Raw genomic sequence first — 17,297 nt, forward strand, 5'->3', positions numbered from 1 at the left:
ATTTTTATTGCCTCTTGCCTGTTCTATCTTCTGGGATAGAGGCGCCGTGTAGTCCCGTGGAAGTCAAGAACTCACGTCCATCTTCAGGGTCGACGAATAAGCCAAATTAGAAACCAGCCTGAATCATCACCAGAATCCTAACATAAATAAAATAGATCTTCCGAATTTCACAAAAAAATATTTGCTAACGACTCTGGTAAAGCTATCCCTGTAATAGGCCGTGAAGACCCATAGGATCGTGAGACGTCAAGGTTCCCACATTTTCTCTAGACAATCGGCTCACAGATGGCGGTAAGTTTTTGTCAGCCTTACGCGCCGGCCTCCATTTAGCCCACAGGAATCTTCCTGGTACTCATTTCTGTTAAAGGCTAAATCGACCCCAGAGCCATAGCGCTGCTGGAAGGATTAGGTCAATTGAAAAAAATCCAATGACCTCATCAGAAATCGAACCCGCGACCTTCCGGCTTGTAGCATTGTGCCTCAGTCAACTACGCTGACAAAACTAAATTTCATTTACAACGAATTAAGAGCACGATAATTCGGGTAAAACTTGTTACCGCTCAATTCAGAATCTTTCACCTTTCAGCATGCTGGGGGTTCTCAAGTAGGGCCCTGTGGAGTTAAGTTAGTTACCAGTCTCGATACTGATAGCGTCGTTAAATAATCAACCAAGCAGAAAGAACGCATGGCGCTATATTACACTTCCCACGCATCATCACGGCAGAGGGACAATTTTAAGGGGTGTAAAAAAGCGTGTTATATACATGCGCCGGTCGCCATAAAAGCACTTGATTCTGAAGTCGTCATTTTGTTCCCCCCAGTGCACATGCTTCGGTACATCACGGGTTGTGTTTATATATGAAGGCGAACAGTCAATTTAAAAGTCCGTATGTTTGGTTACGTTAGGAAGTCACAGATACAAACTCCATATGCCTGGACGCCTGTCTCTTGTTTCTCATATACACATCCCCTTTCTTAACGTTTCTGTACAGAAATTGAAGGGGAACATTTTCCCCTCCCTGACATCTTGTAGTTGTGTTTCCGGGTCTAATATTAGAACCCAGGATTTCGTTTTCATTTGCCTCGTTTCAGATCTGTTTTCTTGGCTCCTTTCCTGTGACTGCTGAGGAAACTGAAACATGTTTGGTGCAAGAAGGATCTAGTTCCATGGCATTAAAATTTCGAGGCCTGACATTCAACTGAATATTTCAAAACTAATTACTACCCCATAGAAACGGAAGCCGGAATAGCTGTCTGTATAGCGAGTAGATACGGGCTCAATGACCGAGGGGTCGGGGTTCGAGTTCGGGTAGGGTAAAATTTTTCTCTTCTCCACGTCGTCCAGACAAGCTCTGAGTTTCACCCAACTTCCTATTGATGCAATGAGTACAGGGGGCTGTTTCCACGGGGGTAAAGTGGCCAGGGCATGAAGCTGGCCTCTCACCTCCAGCTACTGCCAAGGTGAAGAAAACGTGGATCTATACATCCACCCCCCCCATATACCTTCATGGCGTAGTGCGTAATTTGTTAAGCATAGGGACAACTTTAGCTTACCTTAACTTAAAGACACACATTTCGTTTCCATTAGGTAGTCAATCAGTGCACTTGTAGCCTCTGAGCTTCTCACAGGGGTGGCTATACAATAGACTGCCATCTGCTTTCACGCTAGTATCTTGCTCTGTTTATTATTTGACTCAGGAGGCGATATGTTGCTCCGAAACGTCGGTTGGATTTCAACGGACTACAGGGCGTTATATACCAGTAGATAATAAATGCATCTTTGTATTTATTTTTATATTCTTACTTACTTACTCAGTTTCTCTCATCCCTTACGGTGTCGAGTTATCTTTCTTTTTTCATTTTGATCATTTTACAGAACGCATGACACCTTGGACGAGTGATCAGTTCGTCTCAAGGCCTCTGCCTAAACACAGGACAACACAAACACAGAATAAACACATACAGATACCAAATATCAATACCTTGTGTGGGATTCGAACCCACGATTTCGTCTTCCGAGCAAGCGAAGACAGTTCATGCTTAGACCGCTCGGCCACCGTGACCGACCTATTTATATATTCACGGTCTATTTAACAACGCTGCCAATAGCTATCTTTTTTTTTTTATTGTTAGTGGGGTCCCTTGTACTGCGGCCACTTCGGCCTATTGTACCAGCCCCAGATGACAGGTGAGGATGATTGTGGAGCATCTGGTGGGATGAAGTTTGGCAGGGGAAACAGAAGTGCTCGGAGAAAACCTGCCCCAGCGCCACTTTGTCCACCACAAATCCCACTTGACCAGACCCAGGGAACGAACCCGGGCCGCCGCGGTGGGAAGCCAGCGACTAACCGCTTGAGCTATGGCGCGGCCTTGTCAATAGTCAAGATTATGTGGGTTTGAATGGGGTGCTGATCAGTGAATGAAGAATATGAAATAATGTGACAGGAAGCTAATGTTAGGTGCCATCCCGACATTGACCTGGAAAGGCTTGAATCGCCATGAAAACTTCAGTAATGGTAGTCGGTGTCTAGGCCGAAGTTCGAAGAGGGAATAAACGAAAATAAAAATTGACGTGTTACAGCTTCAACCGGCCGCTTCTCCTCAAGGGAGAGAGCTCCGATACCCACCTTGAGCTGTAATCAGCCCGTTACAGAGCCGGTCTGAATGCGTGGAGAAAAGTCTCTTATACCGCTGGGAGTCGAAGCCACATACCTCGGTCGTACAGCCTGTAGTGCATTCACTCTACTCTCAGCCACGCCAAGATATATATATATACCGTGTTAAGTAATTATAAATTATTATAATGAATAATGCCGTCTTCTGGGATGTGGCGCCGTGTAGATCTTGTGTGAACCGACGTTTTGGAGGAATGTATCGCCTCGATCATCATGGTAGGAAAATCCCCGAGTGAGGAACCAGCGTGAACAGTTGGCTAGCGGTTGGAAGGCAAATACAAGAAAATTATTTGCGATATTTTGACGGTAGAACAAAAATAAATTGTTACCGACACAATAAACGTGATTTTCGCGACACGTTTCCAGCAGGAAAAAAAAAAATAAAAACCGCGAACATTTTTCTGATAGACCAAAAATAATCTACGTCATATATTGCAGGAACAACAAAAATAAATTTCGCGATGTGTTACTGCCACAGCAAATAATAAACTTCACGGTATGTTGTCGGACAATAAAATGAAATTCGAGATGTTTCCTGAAGAGCAAAAACAAACTTCGCAGCATGTTGCCGGTACTACAAAAATACACTTCTCGATGTATTGCCGGCACAGCAAAATCAAACTTCGCGATATGTTGCTGGCACAACGGCGAGGCACTGAACGGTTTGGTGTATAGATAAAGGCGACCGATTCGAATATTGGCCGGCGGACAAACCGGCTACCATGACTGAAGATTATTGTAGTTTTCCTCAAACTGTCGAAGAAAATTCGGGGATATTACCTCCATTACCGATCACGGTGGCCATACAGCCTAAGGCATGAACTTTCTTCGCTCGCTAGAATACTGGGATCGTGGGTTCGAATCCCACTCAATGTCTGTGTGCGTTTATTCTGTTTGTGTTGTTTTGTGTGTACGTAGAGGCATTGCGACGGGCTGATCACTCGTCCAGCGAGACCTACCCCAACCAAGGGCTATGGAGTCACTGATGAATGAATTGCCTCGATTAGGCCACAACCGCTTCCATGCAAACCATTCCCAATTCACCAGTCACCAGTCACCAGTCACCTACCTACCTACCTACCTACCTACCTACCCGTCTATGCTGTAACAGACACCATCGTAATATTATAACCCACAACAATGCAAGAAAAGAGGCTGATTGTAACGCAGTGAGTATGGTTCAGATGCTGGGAAGCTGGGAGAAGGGCGTGTAGATATATCAGGGGAAATAAAAAAAGTCGTGTCCAACTCCATTGAGTTGGACAGCGAATAACGAATGTGCGAATTCAGAGAAATGGCGATTAATTTATATCTGCATGCAGTGTAACATCTGTCAAGTAGCTTCGCTGGCAACGAAACTTCCATGTTCGTACCTTCAGTTGCGGAAGATGCCAACAATAGATAATACGAAAGCAATGACTGATGCAACGAATGCATTTAGAAACTAGAGCAAATCATTCTGCTGCTGCTAACCTAAGGAACAAATGTCACAATTCTTCCTGATACACATCCTTCCTGCTCTTCTGTACATTCCAAACAATTTTAGAGCTGATGTCAGATACCAGGCATTAACACAAACATCCATGGCGTTGGTTTGCTATGGAGCGGAGGCACCCCATCGTAGCCAAGCTGAAAATTTTGAATTAGTATTGTAACGGATTTGATCAACGTGTTGCCAGGCAACAGCACTGTAAACATGGTCTAACATGCAACAATAGACAAGGCTGTTTTCTATGTAGTCCGCGCCGAGCAGCGGTGGAACAACGGGGTTATGCAAACCGTTTCTAAGCAACAGCTCGGTAAACACTTCCGCGTAAGCGGGTACATCATCAACAATAGAGACTGTGTTTTCCGTGTGGTCTGTGCAGAGTGCTTATAAGGGAAGTGAATGCAGTGACAGAATTAGTTCAGGAGCAGTTATGAGTCAGTCGTAAGCTGGAGGAGTGAGTCCAGAAGAATTTTGGGTTCCGAGGTTGAGAGTGATTGAAGACGAAATAACAAAACTTCATAGTGATTTGAGGTGACAGTTTCTGTGTTGAGAGCCGTTGCCAGGAGACGACAAGTGAAGATGAACAGTCCTAGTGCATGTGCAACGGTGAACTATAAATTCTGTAAATCAGCGATAGCGCTGTATTAATGGTAATTACTTGTAAGAGAACTTGTAACCAAGGTGCTAACAATCCAATCATCCGAACTAGAACCCGTCATTTTCGTCGCACGTACCATCCTGCACGTGACAGTATCATGTCACAATAATATTCAATAGCCCAAAATTTGTGTTCTGAGAGTATATTTTTCAAATTTCTAAATATATATACCCATCTACTGCATGCCGCATGAATTGTATAGTCCATTAAATTTATGTGACGTCGTGTGAACTTCTTGAGCATGTCACGAAATTCTGTAATTTTAATAAAAGGGGCGATTCATACGCGTCATGTATGGAGTCATTGCTTAATCCTACTCTGAGTAAGATCAATTAATTTTTCGTTACTATATATACATGGTACGAGGTTCTTGGGTAGCTCAGTTATTATGCCTGTCAAGAAATTCCATTCGACAGTTGATCAGCCTGTCAAGAAATTCCAGTTGACAGTCATTCATTCAGCCTGTCAAGAAATTCCAGTTGACAGTCATTCATTCAGCCTGTCAAGAAATTCCAGTTGACAGTCATTCAGCCTGTCAAGAAATTCCAGCTGGCAGTTATTCAGCCCGTCAATAAACTCCAGTTGACAGTTATGGAGCCTTTCAAAAACCCAGTTTTTAATAAACGTGAAGTTATTTATGCATCATTCTAAAGGTCCTCAAAAGTTAAGCTATCACGATCAGTTTACATAATTCAGCCCTCCATGAAATTCCGCTTGTACCTACCCTTCTCTCACCCCTACTTACTTCATGGTCTTAATAAAAGTCATTTTACTAATTCCTCTACTAGTTATTCCCTGCAGCCGTCTGTTCTCTAATGTGCTGATCTTCTGAATAAGGGTTAAAATCATTCTAGCTGAACCACTTCTTTTATCTGAACTGTAGACGTTCTTAAGCCGGATCAATTTCACATGCTTAAATGTCTCAGAAACCAAGAAAAGAGGCGTTCTTTTCTGATGAACATAAAACGTTTAAAGAAGAATGATTCGAAGCTGAAATAACACTAATGCCGGCAAGAGAGATTTGTGTATATATGTCAAAAGTGTATTTTTTATTAATTTATATTCCAAAATGCCTGTCCAAATGAAATAATAAATGTATGTTAGATCCCCACAAATGTGGTTAATGGGATAGGACTTCGACACAGGCCACGACCACTTCCTTCCACGTCCTATTCAATTAATTACTCACCATCATCTTACCATTCAGCGCTGTTTAGGATATTATGAATTGGCAGCTGTGTTAAGCTGCGTGAAATAAAAATAACACAAAAATAAAGGGAAGGTAGAATTATTCCTGTACTTAATTATCTAATTAAACACAAAGTTACACATTTCCTGACTTCGTCACTAGGAGGAGGTAAGCTTCACGCTCTGGCCGCTTTATCCCCGCGGAAAGAGTCCCCCAATACCCGTTGGATAGGAGGCTGGGTGATTTCCAGAGCCGGCCTGAACGACGTGGGGGAAAGAAAAATCTCTTGCTGCCGCCGGGAATCAAACCCTGATGGTCGAACTCATAGCATAATCGAATAACAGAGACAGTGAAGTGTAGCGTGTTGAAGCTTCGTAGAGTAAAATATAACATTTCGCTTTTAGGCTTACTTTTCGGACTATTTAGCTTTGACTAGATTAATCGAAATTCCTGCTGTAGGTCTACAGTCCCCTTAAATATTATAGCCTGTAGACCTGTTGCTGGGTAATGGTCACGAAATGACGCCCGTTGCTGGGGCAGTGGATTCTTAATAAACGGTTTTACGCGACACGTTTCTGGGCAACAGCTCGGTAAACAAGTTAACGCTGCAACGAATACGCATGCAACAATAGAAGGACGGTGTTTTCTATGTGGTCCGTGCCGAAAAGTTATAGCCAGGGCAATCAGAGCTATCAGCTGAGTTGTGCAAGAGAAGATGTGAACAGATGGCGCTATAATTAAGTTGAGAGTTCAGGTGTGGAGTGTTAACCAGCGGGCAACGTCACGAGCACAGAAGCTGGAGAATCTCTATTGTTAAGATCCGTTATCATGAAACGACCAGTGAAAGCAGACTGAGAAGACTTAGCGTGTGCTCTAGTGATTTCTAAATTGTGTGGATCAGCGATATAGCGTTGTGAGTGCTTGTAGTTCCGAATCGCGTGTATAAGTGGTCAGTAAATCCATTCACCAATCGATACCCTGTCTACACTCACACACACTCCTTCACGTGACAATATGTTGATCACTAAGCCGCGCCTGCGTGTGACGGAGACGGACGAATGTAGCTCTGCTGCCATTTTTCATCTTAACCTCTGATGGCAATATATGATACCGCCAACACAAGCGATCAGTACACATCCACAAACATCGTGACAGGACAGTACGTACATATCAAAGCATGTCGGTCAATGCTGTTTCGAGGCGAATGGCGCTGAGGGCTGATAATGATCAAATAACTGGCGGCACATTTCATCCACTCACAGATTTTGTCTGTCACCATTGAGTTCCGAGTCACACTGCTTCACTTAAGCACGTGTTATACACGTAACTTGCGAGATAATGATACAAACGTCAAGTCGGAACCTAAAAGGGATTTCACTGATGGAGGACGACTTAAGCGGGACTTTTCTTAGGTACCCCAACGCTTTAGCTCCCAGATGCCAGTCACGTGTGCACCGTTACGCAGACAAAGTAGCATTAATATTTACTTTGTTTCTATACCGCTACAATAGATTAAGACTCAAGTTTTCTACTCACGTGTTCTGCAGGGTGAATACTCAGAATATTCCCTGAAAGAATTCCGAGCGACGTAGCAGGTACCCACGGGATCCCTCCTGTTCAGAGTTTGGGAAAACCAAACGTAACGTGGAGCGCAGGCCTGAAACAACATCAAAAATAATATTTAAGATTTGAGGCTTTCACGGCGGTGACTATGAAGAAAGCAGTCTTCTGGGATTTGGCACGGTGTATATGTGGTGTTAACCGACGTTTCGGAGGAACGTATCGCCTCCGTCTTCAGGGTTCTCACGGTCTCTTTGCTTGCGGATTTCTTTTATTTTCCATTCTACCCTGAAGATGGAGGCGATACGTTCCTCCGAAACGTCGGTTAACACCACATATACACGGTGCCAAATCCCAGAAGTCTGCTTTCTTCAAAAATAATATTGTCAAGCTCTAGGGGTGAATTATGGAATGGGGAACACAGGCAGGAGACTCCACAATGGACTACACCGGTAGAAAAATAAATTGTTGAATACGATTTTCTTATATAATGTGAAACCGCACAGTATGGCACAAGTTTTTCGAAATCTGTCATCCATCTTCAGTGTCGAGAGTAATTCAGGGAAACTTTCCGAGCATGGACAGCCAGGTGCTGCCATCTTTCCATTTGCAAATACGGCCCTTGATCTTATAGCTACCTCTGGGATCATTTCCAGGTCAATTCCTGAATCAGGTTTTGCAAACGCGGTTCAGTGTTTGCTGTTTGCTTGGTTTACCCCTCGGACCTGAAGAAGGAAGTAGTACGTTCTTCCGAAACAACGGAAAACTTCTGCCCGACTATACGGCGTCAAATCCCAGAAGACAGTCAGACACCGTCGTCAGAATTTCGAATATCATTAGTGGCTCAGCTAACTCAAGAATATCCGAAATTTTTGTCGAAATCGAAGGTACATTACCGTGCCCACAAGAGACCGCCACTGGTCCCTATTTTGAACCAGATCAATCCCGTCCATACCATCGTATCATATTTATCTTTGGTTAATTTTAATACTATCCTTCAATCTCCGTCTAGGTCCTCTGAGTGGTATCTTTCCTTCTGGCTTTCCCACCAAAGTCCGATGTGCATTTCCCTTTTTCCCCATGCATTCTACATGCTATGCCCAATTCAACATCCTTGACTTTATCATTCTACTTGTATCTGGTGAAGAGTACAAACTATGCTCCACAACCTAAGCGGTTAGGAAAAATACAATCAATCCATCAATCAATCACTTATTTGATTTTACAATCATTTCCGAGAATATATCTTACAGAAAAAAAGAACTGGATTCGGCTGGCTCTGGATACGGTTCCTTGGCAAGTTCTTACGGTCGCGGTAACGAGATTTCAGGTTCTGTCGGGAAATTACTTGATCAGCTGAGAAACTATCAGTTTTTAGGGATGATTCTGCTTCGTGTTCGATACATCAGCAGACACGTCACAGCACGCAACGCCCAATACCGGAAGCTCATACATGCATACGTTAGTCTTCCCTTTCAAGACCAAGATGACTAGGCGCAGAAGTACTGCGCGGTAATGCGTGAGGGCAGCACTGATGGCGGCCACACGATGCATCTCCGTCGCGCTCTCCATGCACTGCCCAATCTCTCAAGCAGGACATACAGATATCGGCGGGAAGCACAGCTGTTACAAGAGTGGGAATGCGTATCAACCTCTGTGCCGATCACTGTGGCTGGGCGGAATAAAGCATGAAATGTCTTCCCCGCTCGAAAAATAGGATCGTGGGTTCGAATCCTACTCAAGGCTTGGATGTCTGTTTTTTATTGTGTTTGTGTTAAGTAGCGGCCTTATGACGGGCTGATCCCCGTACAAGGAGTCTTACCGACTGTCTTAGATTAAGAGACTGAAGTGAAACGAAGCCTTTCACAGATGTCCTATCCTCCAAGTGGGAACAACAAATATAGAAGAAGAAGAACAATAATTGTATTTTGTATCCCTTACTCGTTTCACAAATAATGTTACCTGCCGAGCTACCGAGGTACTACCCAGATCTCAGAAGAGCCGGCATAGCGCAGTCGGTAAAGCGACTGGCTAGGGGCTGGACGACCAAGGGGTCGAAGTTCGAGTCCCGGTACGGACAAGATTTTTCTCCTCTCCACGTCATCCAGACCGGGGCCTAATCAGCGTCCTGTCCAATGGGTACAGAGGGTTCCTTCTCCAGGGGTAAAGCGGCCGGCGCGTGAATCTGGCCACTTGCTTCCATCTAGTGCCGAGGTCAACTATCTATCGTTATAAATTCTTTGTCGGAACTTGGCCGCTTTTTAAATTTCTTAATTCTATACACACTCGGCAGAACTCCTTGGACGGGGGATCAGCCAACCGAAAGGCAGCTACCTACACAAAGAACTACACAAACACATAAATTCATGCCTTGAGTGGGATTCGAACCCATGAGCCCAGCGTTCGAGCGGGCGAAGGCGGTTCATGTCTTAAACAGTGCGCGCCACGGTGATCGGCGCGAGGTCAACAATACGTACATCTCCCATACCCCTTCTAGGCGCAGCGATTAATCAGTTAAGTACAATACATGGGTTAAATTTACATTTTAATTACATGTTTGGAAACGACACTAAATTAAAGTAGTTGAAATTCGCGGCTTCCTATGTTATTTTTTTTTTATTGCTAGTGGGGTGGGACTAAGTCCCTTGTACTGCTGCCACTTCTGGCTTATTGTACCAGTCCCAGATGATAGGTGAGGGCGATTGTGGAGCAATTAGTGGAATGAAGATTGGCAGGGGAAACCGAAGTCCTCGGAGAAAACCTGCCGCAGCGCCATTTTGTCCACCACAAATCCCACTTGACCAGACCCGGGATCGAAGCCAGCGACTAACCACTTGAGTTATGGCGCGACCTGGCTTACTCTGTTAAGTTCCAAATCGTTTGTATGTCCGTCTCCTGTCTAAGAAGGGAATGCAAAGGTTAAAGTTAACTGAACTACAGTTTTGTACGAGAGTGAAAATTAGTCTCTCACATTAAGGGAAGATTATGGGCTGAGCGTGTTTTAGAGCAGGGTGGTGAGGAGAATATTTGGTGCCAAGAGGGATAACTTTAAGGGGGCAGAAGAGAACTTCAAAATTTGTATTCCCGCGCTCAGGCCCGTCCTACAAGATTCCAGTACAGAAATGCCTGCCAACTGTCAACTGAACTGGTTGCCTTAATTCTCTTGTATATAACTTCTCGGCGCGGACCGCATAGGCAACACCTTGTTTTCCCGCTTTGCATGCGTAACCGTTGCAGCGGGAACGTGTTTACCGAGCCGTTGCTCAGAAATTGGTCTAATATAACCGTCCGTCTCAAGATCACTGCATAGCAACGGCTATTGTCTCGTCTGTTTCGAGGTCTTTTCCTAGCAACGGGTCTATATGTTACAATATTATTAAAATTAGTGTTCAAGGAGTAGGAAAGGGCAATGTGGACTGGATCCATCTGGCTCAGTAAAGGGCCGATTGAGGGGTTATTGCGTGCAGACTGGTGAACTTTTGGCTTTCATAAAGTGCGAGGAATTTGACTGGCTGAGCAAGTATTAGCTTCTGTACTTATGGTTCTAAATCTCAGTTACCGAAAAACTTGGATCAAGCAAGGTTTCCAAATTGCATTCGGGATATAACAAGTTCGAATCTTGGCCAGGGCACAGATTAACCTGCCTGAAGTAGTTCGTTGTAAATGCTGGGATAATAAAGATAAAGTTAACCCTGTAAGAGGCCGTGAAGGTGCATAGAGTTGTGAGACGTCGAGGCTCTCACATTTTCTAGATACTTGGCTCATAGATGGCGGCAAGGTTGTCAGCTCTATGCGTCGGCCGACCTTTGCCCCAATGACAATTCTTGGTACTCATTTCTGTTAGAGGCTGAGTCGGCCCCAGGGCTACAGTGCGGCTGGAAGGATTAGGAAAATTGAAAAAATCCAATAATCTCATCGGGAATCGAACCGGCAAACTTTCAAGCTTGTAACAACGTGCATCAACCAACTACGCTACCGCGTGCCCCTCATGCTATTATCCGTCTAAAACTTCTCTCAATATAGGTAACACCTTAAGGATCCCTTTCCCATCATACGCCGAAGATAAAACGTAACTGTCTACTGACAACGTCACAATCTACGTCACTGTCTGGTGATGAAGCAATATCAGAGATGTTTTACACACAATATATGACCGAAGCCCAGAGATCCACAGCTGCTCAGCCTAAACACAACTTTCGGTATTTTAGACGCCAAAGACTTGGACACGTGGGGTCAGCCTTTCGCAAGGCCGCTACATACACACAGAACAACACAAACACAGAATAAATGCAAACAAACATCCATGCCTCGAGAGTGGGGTTCGAACCCACGATCCCAGTGTTCAAGCGGGAGAAGACGGTTCATGCCTTAGACCGCCTGGCCACTGTGATAGGCATCTACCAAACTGCAAGGTAAGACAAAATGGCAGAAATTATAGCAGGAGAGTAAATGAAAGTGAATAGCCATGGGAGAAGAGAGAGACTTTATTGCGGGAAGAGAGAGAGCACCGTTTTGTTAGCAGGCCTATTCGTCTGTATAGTAAGGGTAATATGTAGGCCGCGCCATAGCTCAAGCGGTTAGTCGCTGGCTTCCCACCGCGGCGGCCCGGGTTCGATGCCGGGTCTGGTCAAGTGGGATTTGTGGTGGAAATAGTGGCGCTGGGGCGGGTTTTCTCGGAGTACTTCAGTTTCCTCTGCTAATCTTCATTCCACCAAATTATCCATCATCATAATCACCCGGGGCATGCTACAATAGGCCATTCAGTGGCCGCCGTGCCGATTGGACCCAGTTGGACCCCACCCCCCAATAAGCGAATTAAAAAAAAAAAAGTAATATATTAAGCGAAGACTTTAGAATGTTTGAAGTGGGGGCTTGAGACAGGGGACGCCAAATTTTCAATTTCTGAACCAATGTCGAACTGTTTAATTTGGGGAGGAATTTTATTGTTTTTGACAGTTGCGTGAGAAGCGCTCAGCAGTAACTTGGAACTCAGGAACCATCTCAGCATTCGCTTAAAGACGGAGGAAAATCAAGAAAACCTGCGCAAAAAAAAAAAAAAAACAGAGTGTCATGTCCCAGATGACCGTAATTTTCACACCTCAAATCCCACATTCACCAATCCAACATCCTACTGTTTTCCATAATTTCGGATTCCGCCATGTTGTCTAAAAGTTCAAGCAGACAGTTTGAAGCCGTTCTAGGACTAAGTGACCTCTGGGATTAGACGCAGTAGTTTACCGATGATCTGAAGGAACTTACTACCTCCATCTTCAGGTTAAGTTTAAGCCGTGCACACTCTGATCGCTGTTTTATTGCTATCTAGTTACTCAACAGCAGCTCAGAGACTGAACACAATGGCGAAGAAAATCGAACCCTGATTCTCTGATCGTCCAGCCCGTAGCCTGGTCACCGCGCTGAGTACTGATCGCTCATGTAACACTAAAGGCAGATTTTTCCCTGTGCTTAATTAATAACCAAGCCATGAAAAAGTGTGGAGCAATGGATGTGCAGCTCCGCCGTTCTTGACCTCAGCAGTAGATGGAAGTGAATGGTCAGCTTCACGTTCCTGCCGCTTTACCTCCGGAAGAAAGAGCCACTGGCACCCATTGGATAGAGGTTTTGTGTAGGCCCAATTTTGGACGCTGTACAGTAAAATTTTCCCTGTGATTAAGTAATTAAGCAGTACGCCATGAAGACATATGGGGGAGTGGATGTATAACACCCATTTTCTCGACCTCGGCACTAGCTGGGGGTGAGTGGTCAGCTTCACGCCCCGGGCCCGGCCATGGAAGGAGCCACCAGTACTCATTGGATAGGAGGTTGGGTGGGCCCCAGAGCCGGACTGGACGACGTGGAGAAGAGAATATTCTTCACCCTACCGGGTCACGAACTCCGACCCCTCTGTAATCCAACCAGTAGCCAGTCGCTATACCGACTGCGCTATCCCGGCTCCTTCTGGACGCTGTGTAATAGACAAAAATGTCTTGGGCCCTTCTAGGAATGATCCCCAGGCGTCCAGACCGTCATAATACCGAATGAACTGGAGTACGATGAGAAAACTTTCAAAGTCATCCTCACCACAGGTAGGCAGTGCTGTTGGCCCGGAAGAGAGATATCTTTTCTGGCCTTGCGGCCCGCTCCCTTGCTTGCGTGGCCTAATTTCCGAGATCCCGAAATAGCAGTGCGAGAACACCCACACAAGTCATTAAGCGGGCACAATGGCGGCTGACCCTACAGTATATCCGCCCAAAAAACCTCAGCACATGAGCAACCAACAGACTCACCAGGAAAAGGCGTGCCCAGTGCCAACCAGAGGCATTCTGGTAACTGCAGACAGTCTCACATTGCTCAGTTGTTTCGACTCATATTACAAATGTATTTTGTACGCGTTTATTGCCAAGAACCACATCAAGCGAAGGCATAATGCAGACGCCGTGTTCGTCTCTCTGTAGGTCCTACATAAATTTCAAAGCTCAAACCATTTTACGGGTTCCCGCTGAAGTCTTTGCAAGAATGTCATTCCTGTCTGTACGCCTGTCGGATTTGTGCTTTACATGAAGCTGAACTCAAACTTCATAAAATTTCTGAAAAGCGAATCTTCATTATAGATGGGCAAGATAAAGCACTCCTGTGTTTCACAGAGCGTGGGTAGCTCAGTCAATACAGAGATGTGTTACGGGCTGGATTTCCGGGGTTCGATTCCCGACAGGGACAAGAGATTTTTCTCTCCTCCACAAGGTCCAGACCGACTCTGGGATCCATTCAGCTTCCTATCCAGTGGGTAAAGCGGAAAGGGCGTGAAACTGACCACTCACCTCCATCTAGTGACCAGGTCAAGAACGTTGGAGCAATATTTCCTTTCCCGCATGTGTCTTCGTGGGGTTGTGTTTAATTAAACTCCATAGAATGAAGACATATGGAGGAGTGGACGTGTAAGTGCACGCGGAAGTGAGCTTCAGCTTCATGCTCCGGCAGCATTACCCCTGGGGACAGAACTCTCGGAAACTGAGCAATTTATATTCCCTACAAAACGGACATTAATACATCGTACGATGAGGCACCGACTAAACAATTTATGTTAAAAATATACTTCACGGGCCTCCAAACTGTTTATCATATAAAAGTCTAGAATATACCACGTCCGGGGGAAAATGCAAGATTATAACGACTGACTTCGTGATATAGATTATCACTTGAATAGTTTTAACCCTATTTTACGAAATAAATCTTGTTTTATAATAAATTTATATTTAATTGTAATTTTTATACCATGTGTTTTATAATATGATAATTGTCAAGTATCGAAACTTGCGACGCAATTGCAGTTCACTGGTGTGTAAACATGATGATCGTGTATTTGCCTGATAATGGCTATGAATAGTCGAAACATGTAGTAAAGCTAATTGAGCCTTGAACTCGGTATTGTTGTGTTGTGACGGACTTAATAAAGAATTGTAAGGTAGAGTTCATTAGTGATAGGACATCATACATAATATTAAGAGGTCGCTAGTGTGATATCATCGTTATGAATATAGAATTTTGGTGGGAAAGCCAGAAGGAAGGAGACCACTGGGAAGACCTTGAAGTAGGTGGGTGTATAATATTGAAAAGAACTTAGAGAAACAGGATGGGTTTTTATGAGCTGGACTGATCTGGCTCAGGATAGGAAGCAGTGGAGGGCTCTTGTGAAAGGCTCATATTGAAAACACCATGTCTCTTCACCAGTAACAATCGATTTTGTAAATTTTGTATCACATTGGGCCGACCGTAACATGTCTCTGCAGTGTTCCACTCTGGCATGTTTTTCATCGCCTGACAGTGTGTGCGGTACAAACCGCGCACAGACCTTCCGTTTGCCCAGATCCTTGGTCAAAATTTGATACACAGTACTTTTTGGTATTCCAAAAAGCTCCTCTATGAGTCTCGCAGAAAAACAGCTGTCTAATGCAAGGATTTCGGTCACTTTCTTCACATTTTCTTCAGTGCGACGTGTTCTCGGCTTTAATTTACGTGGAGCGTCTTCAATGTCCTCCCTGCCGTCACGAAATGCAGTATACCATCGGCAAACGTTCGAGCGACTCAAACAATCACTACCGTACACACTTTTCATCATTTCGTATGCTTCTTTGGCTATTTTGCCTAACTCCAAACAAAATTTGATGTTGGCTCTCTGTTCAACCGCCATTTTGCGACGAGCATCAGAACAGTACTGTTACATTCAAGGTCAGAACACATGATGCAGCGATGCTGGCGCTTCGAAATTATAGGCAGCCACAGCTGAAACTTCAAGAACCTTAACGCCATAACTCGCCAACAGATGGTATTGCAGGGGGGAAAAAAAAGAGTCCTAACGGATCCTGGACACACCGTGCATTCGCGGTACAAGACGAGGCGAAGCGGTGGTCAAGCTGACGACCATTCAAGTGACTAAGATGCCGTTGTAGCATAAGATAAGTAAGAAAGGCATGATCTGCTGTGCAAAGCCTGTACTGAGAGAGGACTTGTGAGTAACGCAAAAGCAAAAATGTTGTGCGAAATATACATCTGACGAAAGACCAAGCATATTCATAAGTGACAAAACCATTTTCTCGTTAGAGAGGATGTTACATAAGGACTATTACAGCAAGGGTTCAGTTGAACCCTTCAGTTCGTGAGTCTCAAGGGGCTTGATGCTAAGACGAACTGATTGGCGGTAAGCCACCAGTCGCAAAGTAACTTTTGACTTCTACTCTGACAAGTGAAATTGATGGATCAGCTGTGGAGTGTTAACCAGTGGGCAACGGAAGCGAAAGAATCTCTATTGTTAAGATTCGTTACCAGGAAACGTCTAGTGAAGACATTGCAGAGGAATAGCCATTGTGGAGAGCTGTTACCAAGTAAAAACTAGCGGAAGTAGACTGAGAAGACTTGATGTGGAGTGATTTGTAGTGTGGAAATCAGCAATATTGCAATATTTATTTGTAGTTACGACGTGTAAGTGGTCAATAAATCTGTTCACCAATCTACAGCCACTAATACACGTGACTGTGTTGGGGCGAAGAAGGCGAATAGTATCATCGTAATAATATTTAAAAGTTTCTACGAAAAGCTGTTTCATAGCGGTCATCCACCTCCTAGCCAGTCGCTATACCGACTACGCTATCCCGGCTCCCTCATGGTGTGTAGTGTGTCCTTTATTGTTTGTGTACTTTTGTGTTGTGTTTTGTTTGAACGTGGTGTCTTATTTTGTGTGATGTGTGTTATTTGCGTATTGTGTCTTATTGTAGTACCACTACCATCGGGTAAGGCCCTATTTGTAGTTAAAATAATAATAATAATAATAATAATAACGTAATCCGCATACTTTGTGAAACCCAACGGTTTTTTCCATATAGAGAAAGTACCGTCACCGTTGGTGGATGCATAAAACACGGACCTCTTTCAGAAACCGTTTACGCCAAATTGGAGTGGGAAGTTCGGTGATGCCATGAGCCACCCAGTGGCAGCTGTGCTTCTGTGACCTCACGAATGTAACGACTCTTATTGAATCGGCTACTGATCTTGTTAAAAAAATAAAAGGCAGTCATTATCATTAAGGCTAGTTAAGCTACGTTCACATGAGTCCTTGCAGCAGATTAACTTCTCTTAAGTATCCTGCCTCCTCTACACAGCAACTACATGTAACGTATCACCAAAAAGTATGTTTCCTGCTTTATGTAGCTTGCTTGGCTTACTATTCGACGTCTG

General features: G+C 44.4%; 1 protein-coding gene across 2 annotated transcripts in view; it reads right to left on the bottom strand.

Annotated features, from left to right (window-relative positions):
- LOC111861925 (integrin alpha-PS2) overlaps nucleotides 1-17,297 on the bottom strand; it is a 326,722-nt gene that overhangs the window by 126,695 nt on the left and 182,730 nt on the right. For both annotated transcript variants that reach the window (XM_023846892.2, XM_023846891.2), the window contains exon 4: nucleotides 7,548-7,668. In XM_023846892.2, coding sequence (XP_023702660.1) covers nucleotides 7,548-7,668 — 121 coding nt within the window. The remainder of the gene's footprint in view (nucleotides 1-7,547; nucleotides 7,669-17,297) is intronic.

This window comes from Cryptotermes secundus, unplaced genomic scaffold, assembly GCF_002891405.2.
Source record: "Cryptotermes secundus unplaced genomic scaffold, Csec_1.0 scaffold84, whole genome shotgun sequence".
Lineage (NCBI taxonomy): Eukaryota > Metazoa > Arthropoda > Insecta > Blattodea > Kalotermitidae > Cryptotermes > Cryptotermes secundus.